General features: G+C 44.5%; 1 protein-coding gene across 4 annotated transcripts; it reads right to left on the bottom strand.

Moving 5' to 3' along the window:
* Positions 1-6,144: 6,144 nt before the first annotated feature.
* LOC136514098 (uncharacterized) lies at positions 6,145-8,634 on the bottom strand. Of its 4 annotated transcripts, XM_066508080.1 has the most exons (5): positions 8,246-8,634; positions 8,041-8,129; positions 7,492-7,583; positions 7,330-7,367; positions 6,145-6,464 (listed from the first exon to the last, which is right to left on the bottom strand). In XM_066508080.1, the coding sequence occupies exons 2-5, from the start codon at positions 8,127-8,129 to the stop codon at positions 6,327-6,329; spliced, it is 357 nt and encodes a 118-aa protein (XP_066364177.1). In that variant the 5' UTR covers positions 8,246-8,634; the 3' UTR covers positions 6,145-6,326. The 4 variants fall into 4 exon arrangements, 1 of the variants encoding a protein (XP_066364177.1); XR_010773533.1 differs by lacking the exon at positions 7,330-7,367; XR_010773534.1 differs by lacking the exon at positions 7,330-7,367 and having other exon boundaries at positions 7,492-7,609.
* Positions 8,635-9,955: the final 1,321 nt, after the last annotated feature.

Consider the following 9,955-nt stretch of genomic DNA (forward strand, 5'->3'; position numbering starts at 1 on the left):
CGAACAAATTTGGTCCTTTGCTGGTTAAAAAGCGGTTTTCTATTTTTCTAATAATAATAAAATCCGGTTCAATGCTAAAATTGTTTTAAATTTCGCACAAAATTAAATTGTTCGCTTTCCGTTCTTTTACATGACAGTTCCTGCTTTTCGTCTCCGCTTTCGTCTCCGCATGGACCTAGTGCCAAGGTTGCTTTTGGCCGAAAACAACTCGGAGAGGCAGACCGTGAACGTCAAGCCTTGTACAGTAGCATTGCTATCCCTCACGGGCATTTATTTTAGATGAAACTCTAGTACTTTTTTCTAAAAATGTTCTCTACTTATTTGTGGTCTATATATAGGTATTTGGAATTTGTTTATTTATTATGTTCCTATTGCTTTATTGCTCGTTGTCACGTTTGTTATTTATTTAAAACAAGTAAGACCTAAACAATTTTAAATATAGCATCAACGTATATAACATTTTAGAAGGAAATATGAACAAGTTTCATATTTTTGTAATTTAAAAAAAATTACAAACTTCTAGAGATCGAAATGGATTTTTATTATTATATTAAAAAATAGAAAACCGTTTTTGAAACTGCCGAGGACCAAATTTGGCCGGTTTTAATAGTTGGAGGATGTCTGTTATTCGGTTTTATAGTTGAAGGTTGAAAATCAAACTTCAATGCGAGTTAGAGGTTAAAAAATGTACTTTGCCATGAAAAAAACGGCCTGTTCGTTTGCCTGTGGCTTGTCGTAAACGATCGTAAATTTTCAGCCGGAACAGTATTTTTCTCTCACACAAACCAGCCAGCAGTACTTCTTCACGAACCAGCAACGATACAAAGCAGCCAACCGAACAGGCTGTTCAGACACCCGCTCGGGTGACGCTGGTGGCGGAGGTGGAGGTCAGAACAGAACGGCAAGCAGGCTAGTAGGCCACGCTCTGTCGCTCTCCATTGCTGTGAAGTGTGAACTCGTGAAGGATTTCGGTTTGATCCAACAACTATCCTCAATCACCGTCAGATTGGAGGCGACGTAACCGCCGAGCCAGCGCCTCCGCGAGAGATCTCCGGCAAACGACGGCGGCGGTGAGGCGTAGGGGCCTAGGCCCAGCTAAGAGGTGAACATCCGCGGGCTAGCAGGCCGACACGTCGCCCTAGGCCCAGCAGCGGCAGTAGGTTATTTTCGTTTATTTCCGTTCCGCGAAGGTTTCTGTAGGCCATATAGTGCCGTACCGTGGAAACATATTTCGTGCATCATATTCAAAGATGTACTAATCTACTAGCAAAATGCCACCCGGGAAGGGAGGCACAAGCTATGTATGTGTGTATAAAAAATGTATATGCAAATGTATGTATATGTATGTGCAGATGTATGTAATATGTATGCATAATATATATACACACATGTATGTTTATACACGACATAGCGGATGTGCTAGAGATTAGCACAAAGCATTTTTAAATTTTACTAGATTTATATTTATATGCCCGGTGGCAAGATTTTGCCCCTATCTATGATGACACATATTAAAAAAATGTACAAATTTAACTACATAAAAAATACAAAGGTCATTTCATGATTTTTATCACCTATATTATGTTGTTTAAGATAAATTAATCATATTCAGAAAATAATAAATTAAAAGGTGAATAGATGATTTTACATTGGAAATCCTAAACTATTTTCTAATCTTCTCCTTAGACTATGGTGGAATTGCAGTGCAGAACTGAAGCAGCCCCACACCTGCTCTCCCATTGTCTATTTGAGCTGGACCTGTGTATAACTTACCATGTTAAGGTATATAAAAGAATACTAATTTGAACTGTTTTACTTTAGCATTATGTCCAAAACAAATGTGACCCCACTTGTCATATCTATTTTACTACTATCCTTGGCTTTTGCTATCTTCTTTCTCGTCGCGTCGGTTTGCTCCTTCACGTGTACTGCGTCCAGAAGCCGCAAGGCACCAGCGGCCCCTCCTCTCTCTTTGTCCCCGCACTGGCTCTAGTGGCCACGGCCCTTTCTTCGTACATGCTGTTAGTCGTGCTCCTCCCCTCCTCGACCTCGCCGGCAGGCGCAGGCTCTAGACAGCCTAGCTTTTCCCGTGTGGGGACTGCCCAGCGACGGCGGCCGTGCCTTGGCCGCGTGTGGGCTGTGTCCGACGGGCGGCAGCCGCGCCTGGCCTTGCTCGCATGGGGCCTTTGCCCGGCGGCGACGGCGCCTATTCTTGCTCGAACGTGGGCCACGCCCGGCGGCGGCAGCCACGCCCACGACCGTCTCAGCCATGGCAGCCACGTCGTCGCCTTCTCCTATGTCGGCAACGACGCGGCCGGGCCGTTCTCATGCCGGCCTCGGCCTCTTCGGCTCCGCCAAAGGCCGCCGCCGTACACGGAGGATGCGAGAATCCTTGACGTTTGCGACATCTATTGTTCGGACGTGAAAGACCATACCATTCTAATGTAGCCAGGACGATTATTATCCGGCTATCCAGGCAATAGTAAGAAGAAATAATTGAAGATTTAGCGTCGAAGACTCCTTCGGACGATAAATATGAAGGACACTCTCTACGTGCTATAAAGCGAGACGTCGGACGCATGCATACAGCATCGAGCAACCAAGCATCGCGTCGAAGACCACCAACCTCAGACACCGCACTCTCATCCACCACCTACTCCACCAACTCTCTACTCACACATACACCATGAAGACATGATCTCAGAAGGACTCTGAGAATCATCCACCTGTAATAGTAACACACCGCCTACCTAGTAGCCACTCCACCGTTGTAAATTAGAGAATAAAGGAGGTCCCCGTGATCCTCCTGCGCTTGTAAGATAATCCCTAAGGTTTGTGCTAAGTGCTTGAGGTTTTTCAAAAAGGAAAACCGTATGTAAGCTTGCTCTGTGAAAATGAATTAAGCTTTCTTGTTTTAATCCCTGCCGTCCTTTAAGCTCGTTCATATGGGACGATGTCTCTGTGCTAGAGACCCTAGAGGAGAAACTTTGCTACTTTATATTATTATTACCCGAGAACTTGAATGGATTCGAAATTCAAATTTTAAGATTTTGAGTTACTATTCATAGCACTATTTGAATTCGCTTTCACTATTTAAATTCACGGCTACTATTCAAATTCAGCATATATGAATAGGGCGCGCAGCACTCACCCAGGAGTGGCTCAGGCACCCAACCACTTTACTATTCAAGGCACGGGGCCTCTGCAAATATGGTGGTATGTCACTTTCGCGATTAGTTACGCACGCAATTAGTGAATATGAGTATGTGGATAAGTATTTCTTAGGATCTTTTGTAGGCTGGCGATACCAACAGTTCAGCCGGTCGTGCGACTATACTTGTGACAGTCCTACTCGGTACTCACCGTATGCATCACTTGCTCGCTTCGGAACCAGGCTAACCCGGCCTCCTCCCTCGCTATCCACAGCCACACACACATGACTCAGGCTCTATCGTCTTCTCAGGCAGTTCCATCTGAAGAGAACACTTCTCTGCGCACATAGGGTTCTCTACAAACGCCGCTACCAGGGCTAACACGAGAACAACACACGCAAATGTTTCTCCTCTAGGGTCTCTAGCATAGAGACATCGCCTCATATGAACGAGCTTAAAGGAAAGCAGGGATTAAAATAGGAAAGCTTAATTCATTTTCACAGAGCAAGCTTACATACGGTTTTCCCTTTTGGAAAACCCCAAACATTTAGCACAAACCTTAGGAATTACCTTACAAGCGCGGGAAGATCACGGGGACCTTCTTTATTCTCTAATTTATAACGGTAGAGTGAATACTAGGTAGACGATGTGTTACTATTACAGGTGGATGATTCTCGGAGTCCTTCTGAGATCATGTCTTAATGGTGTATGTGTGAGTGGAGAGTTGGTGGAGTGGGTGGTGGATGAGAGTGCGGTGTCTGAGGCTGGTGGTCTTCGGTGCGATGCTTGGTTGCTCGATGCCGAATGAATGCGTCCGACGTCTCGTTTTATGGCACGAAGGGAATGTCCTTCATACTTATCATCTGAAGGAGCCTTCGAGGCTAAGTCTTCAATTATTCCTTCTTACTGTTGCCTGGACAGTTGGACAATAATCGTCCTGGCTACAGTAGAATGACTGAGCCTGGCCTATTGGCTCGTATCAGACTCCTACGTATCAGACTCAGCATGGTGATGGTGACTCGTATCAGACTCCGATTAGGCTTTATACGAAGGGGAGCGCGCACACCAGGGAAGTTGGACGAAACCCCTTTCAATTTTTAGGTGGTATATATATGGTAGTAGATTTTGCCCCAAATTTGTGATAGTCTAAAAATGTGGTTTACACTAAACTTGCTATTTTCGCCACAATTGTACTACGTTATCATTTTTATATGTCAAACTGTATTTTTAGCTCCCTAAAAGTCTAAAAAATTAATTTTTATACTAAATTAGCTAATTTTACCATAATTGTCCCATATTCTCATGAAACTGTTTTTTTAGCTCCCTATAAATGCTGAAAACACGTTCGTGTACCTTACCGTACATAGCGGATATACACGGTGCTAGAAATTTGCACAAAGCATTTTTAAATTTTATTTTGTCCCAAGTTTGTGATAGCCTAAAAAATGCGGTTTATACTAAACTTGCTAATTTTGCCACAATTGTACTATTTATCATTTATATTTGTCAAACTGTATTTTTAGCTCCCTAAAAGTCTAAAAAAATAATTTTTATACTAAATTTGCTAATTTTACCACAATTGTCCCATATTCTCGCCAAACTATTTTTTTAGCTCCCTAAATGATGAAAACACGTTAGTGTATCTCACTAAGGCGCTAAGGGTGTATTTGGATGGAACCCTAGAAAAACTGCATGGCCCAAATGGCCCAAGGTTGGATGTTGTTGCCTAGCCCAAGCAGCAATCTCGGGACACCAACCCATAGGCCCTAAGTGTCGTTTGAGGATGGGATGAGCCAAACAAAGGCTCATGATGACTTCAACTAAGTCATTAGTTGGATGGGTCAAGCCCTTGCTCCAGAGGCCACTCATGGCTCGAGGGATCTTGGTAGGGGTGGGGGAAAATTCACCCAAATTGGTAAGAACTGATTAAACAAAAAAAATCGGTTAACCAATTTTTTTACACTTCTATATTCTAGGTGTCGGAATTCTAAGATGATTTCATACAGCACTCTTGTATCACCCAACTAGTACAAGTAAATTGTTACTTTTATGATTTGTTATAGGTGCATGCATACGCAGGTGTTTCAAGTCCTGTCGAGTCACATGGGGTGTCGTGTCGTGTCAGTCAATGTTGTGTCTGACGGTTTTGGACCCGGTGCGCGTTATTGTTATCGCCCTGGTCGTTTCACTGAAATTTGGCTGCTGCTGATGCTGATTTCTTATGAGAGAAAAACAATATTCCTTCGCTGAAAAGTACTACTGAAGTAGTGCTGAAGAACCAGGCCTATGTGTGTGTCTCAGTGCACTAGACGTGTTTGATGTTATCGTTTGGGGACGGGTAGCAGGCGCGGGCGTCCGGACATCCGGACGCTAGCCACTCCGAAAAGAAAATGGACTGGGCCCCTCAAATTGTATCCTCTGATGATTTTCTTTTTTTCAGCAAGCTCGACCGGGCAGCTATACACTACTGGAATCGCACGATTTGCCTAGTGCCGCAGACACTAGGCAAAGGCCTAGAAACACTAGGCAAACAGTTTGCCTAGTGTCACACTAGGCAAACAAGGGTCGGCAGAGGCGGACTAGGCAAAGAGCACTTTGCCGAGTGTCAAACCTCGGACACTCGGCAAAGTGTTTGCCTAGTGTCAAGGACACCACTCGGCAAAAGTATTCCACTGACGGTGGAAATCGTAACGGACGTTTTGCCTAGTGTCGGAGGTCTGACACTCGGCAAAGTATGCAAGGTTTGCCTAGTGCCAGGCGTCCGACACTAGGCAAATATGTCAAGCTTTGCCTAGTGTCAGGCCGCTTACACTAGGCAAAGCCTGTTCCCAGGTGTGCCACGTGTAACCCCTTTGCCTGCCACGTGTAACCCCTTTGCCTAGTGTCAGACCCCTGACACTAGGCAAAGTAACCAGAAGCTGAATTTTTTTTTGATTATTCCATTTGCGACACAAATATAAATCATATTCAAACACCACAAATATATCACATGAATCATAAATAAGAACCACATGTTCACATATATCACATGTTCATACCAAAAGTCCAAATGTGCCACAAGTTCACAAGTTCATAAGTGCACAACCAAATTTCTTAACAAAGTTCACAACAAGCGTCTGATGTCTCGTACTCCTACCGTCTACCAACTGAACCATGGCAGCATCCTCCAGCCGGCTACAGAGTGCCGAGGCAGCGCCAGTGATCCTCCGTGAAGGCCGCGTCGCGGTGGCGGAACGCGGCCTCGGCAGACACGAGCTGCACGTCACGGTGGCGGAACGCGTCGCGGTGGCTTCTTCTTGGCAAGTCACAGACCTGATAGGCATAGGAGTCAACTATCAGAAAGGAGAACATGGTAGATCTATAGGCAGTAGGGACAAACATCTCTATAGCCACACTTCCTACAAAATACATGAAATCATCAAGAACTATCGATTTTTATACATGAAAATCTTGCTTCTTATGGGTTGAAAACATGTGCCACCTCGCACATTCTCACTACACATATACAAGTAACCAAAGTATAAAGTTCTGAACTACAGATAAGCTGCAGGCTGTGCACCTCCACCCTACAGATACCACATTGACTATGTAGAGTCCGAACTTATAGAAGGATTTGAAATACAGTTGGTCAGCTTGCATTGGGGACAAGCAAGCAAGAACTAGTGGTTTTAGCAGAAGGATGCAATCCTCATTCACTTGCATCTTCTCTTACGAAGCAAGCTATGGATTTGAAGTTTACCGAAATTATCTAGACAGGCTTCAATTTTTCAACAGGAATTTTACATACATAGCTAAACTCAACTCGTGTTTTTTAAGCACCTCAATTTCACAGTAGTAGTGAAAGCTTCAATTTTTCAGCAGGAATTTTACATACTACATAGCTAAATAGTTTATTAGCATAGCCTACTTTGCATGCTCATGCCATTGATGCCAAGGAAGTTGACTACAGTTTTCAACTGGATTTTTATTTATAATATGTCAAATTTCAGACTAAGTATGGACAGCTATGCAGATGCCAAACTATTAAATACGGAGATATGCATCTTCAAGAAAGATGTGAGTGAATAAACAAATGATAGAAAGATGCCAAACAATCATTCATGTGCAGCTCTAAAATTTCAACCAAGATGGAAATCATTATTATAAAGTAAAGCATTAATACATCCCTGCTACATACTATGTCATCCAGTATACGGTCTGAGCCAGATGCAATGTCTGCAGTACAGCAAAAAATTCAGAGAGATAACTAACCAGCACAAAAAAAGAAGCAATTTCCTGGAGACTGTCAATGTTGTGCAGTCACATTTTACGCTGAAGGTTCCCAGTTATTGAAACTAACCTTCAGAAATAGCAATTCCACAAACGGAATTCCCAGTTAATAATATAGTGGCTGAATTTATGTGCTTCCTAATAAAGTCGAACACCTGCGATCTGCCAATGGGCCAATAGAAGTTTCTCTGTGAGGAAAACAAAAGGAATACATTGGTAATAACAATTTAAGAAAGAAATCTTCAGTCTCTAATTACACATAATGAAATGCTACTAGCTAAAAGGAATCTTCAGTCTCTAATAGCTAACTACATATTGATTTCATCCCCAGCCGGCAAATAAGCAACCATCTTGTTAGTATTTATTTATCTTGGTATACAAGGCAGCACACAAACATTTGATTTGTCACATGTAATAAGAGTCACTGAAGACATTCTTAAAAATATGCACGCCAATAGAAAGTTCACTCTGTAGTACTTGAATGCAGTCTGCATTCAACATTCAGTCATCATTATCTAATTTTAGAATACTGAAACATCAACCAAGCCATCACTATCTGCTTGAGAATACTAGATTCACTACTTCTAGTAATTATGGGCAAAGAAACATGGATACTTACCCACCAGCACCTGTACTTACGCCACTTCTCGGAATTCCATCAAACACTTGGGCTGCATCCTGTACGAACCTTCCTTCCTTGGTATTCATCTGAACCACCGGCACACCACCACCACAAAACACGAAATCAACAAGCGAACAACCAAATCAGGCATCTGTATGTGCGAAAGGTGGTGGGAGAGGACCGGATCTGAAGGAATGTGTACCTCGCCATCGCGCCATAAGGGTACCTTGGCCGCCGTTGGAGGGAGGAGCTCAACCCGTGCAGACCTAGACGGACCTCTGATGTTGGGGCAATGGTGGGACGCGACGCCTGGAGCAGTAGGGTCGCCGGGTTGGGTCGGGCAACGAACCACCTCCTCCCCCCTCCGCTTGTGCCTCGCCTACAGGATGCGTGGCGGCGACGTCCACAGATGTGGATCTGGGCAGCCACTAGTTGAGATGCGATGCGACGGTCCGACTTTGATCTGCTGCCGGTGAAGGCGACCTTGTGGGCGGCGGCGCGGCTAGGGACTGGGGAGGAGCCGTGACTCTGTGAGGGCGGCGGTGCGCATGTGCGGTAGAACAGGGCCGGTGCGCCGGGTTTGGCCGTGCCGGAGGGGAGCCCATGGGGACGGCCGCTGACGCCGCCGCGGGGGGTGCGGCCGTGGGGACGGCCGGCGGCGGGGAGGCGAAACCCTAGGCTCCCCCATGGGGACGGCCGTGGAGGTCGCGTCGAGAGGGAGAGGGAGAGGGAGCGAAGGGAAGAGAAAGAGAGGGCGACGGGCCGGACGAGGCAAACCGAATTTTATTGTGGTTCGGTATTTGTAGTGGTGGTTGGTGATTCAGCCGCCTCTATAAATGGACATGGTAGGGGCGGCTAGTATTACCAGCCGCCTCTATAAATCCAATCCATTTGTAGGAACGGCTCGTATCACCAGCCGCCTCTATTGTTCTATTTCTAGGGGTGGCTGGTCTCTGGGCTACGAGCGCGTCACTGTAGGGGCGGCTCCATCACCAGCCGCCCCTACAAAAAATTTGCCTCGTTGCTGTAAAATGTTTTTCACGTAGTGCAGTTTGCCTAGTGTCTAGCTGGCACACTAGGCAAACTTATTTTTTTTTTCAATTTTGGTCTTCAAACTTTTTATCGAGCCTCCCTACATAAAATGAGACTACATGTTGAAAGTTGGCACAATTTTATGAAATTTTGCTATATTTCTTTAGTTTATTAATTTCTTTGATTTTTTCAACAAATGCAAATTTGAACTGCAAGTGTGTCGAATAATGACAATTCATGAATGCAAAAATGATATTCATGTTAGTAAGTGTTAGTTGAGGCCGTATCCAGAAACAGACCAAAAAATTCACACATCTTCACGTCGAGACATGACCACGAACTTGCGAGCAAATAGTTTTTAAATTCTATTAAATGAAAACGGAGTCTGAAATTCATGAAACTTGTCGACAAGTCAAGATATCGCATGTGGGTGCCATGATAAAAATTTAAAAAGATTTCGAGCACATCGTCACGTATGATGCTTAGAAACCCTAACATCTCCACATGTGATGTTAGGAACCCTAACATACACCATGAAGACATGATCTCAACCTGTAATAGTAACCCACCGCCTACCTAGTAGCCACTCCACCGAAAGCACCTGCCAGAATGCAAAATGGAGAAAATACGGAAATGTTGTTCCACAGCCGTGCTCCTCCAAATACAAGGGCACCGTTGGACTCCTGTTGGAGTTCCTGTTGTCTTCACACTCGTGGGGTTCCTGGTAACTATAGAAACCTGCAATTCGTTGTGCTGGTCAGTGTATTTGTGATTTGGTTCACGTAACACCCATGTATAATGCATTTTATAGAAACCAAACCGCAGCCACATGGGGCCTCATTGGTTGGGGGAATATGGTCCAACCAGGACCCGAAGATGC

This window comes from Miscanthus floridulus, chromosome 16 (assembly GCF_019320115.1).
Source record: "Miscanthus floridulus cultivar M001 chromosome 16, ASM1932011v1, whole genome shotgun sequence".
In the NCBI taxonomy this organism is placed as follows: Eukaryota; Viridiplantae; Streptophyta; class Magnoliopsida; order Poales; family Poaceae; genus Miscanthus; species Miscanthus floridulus.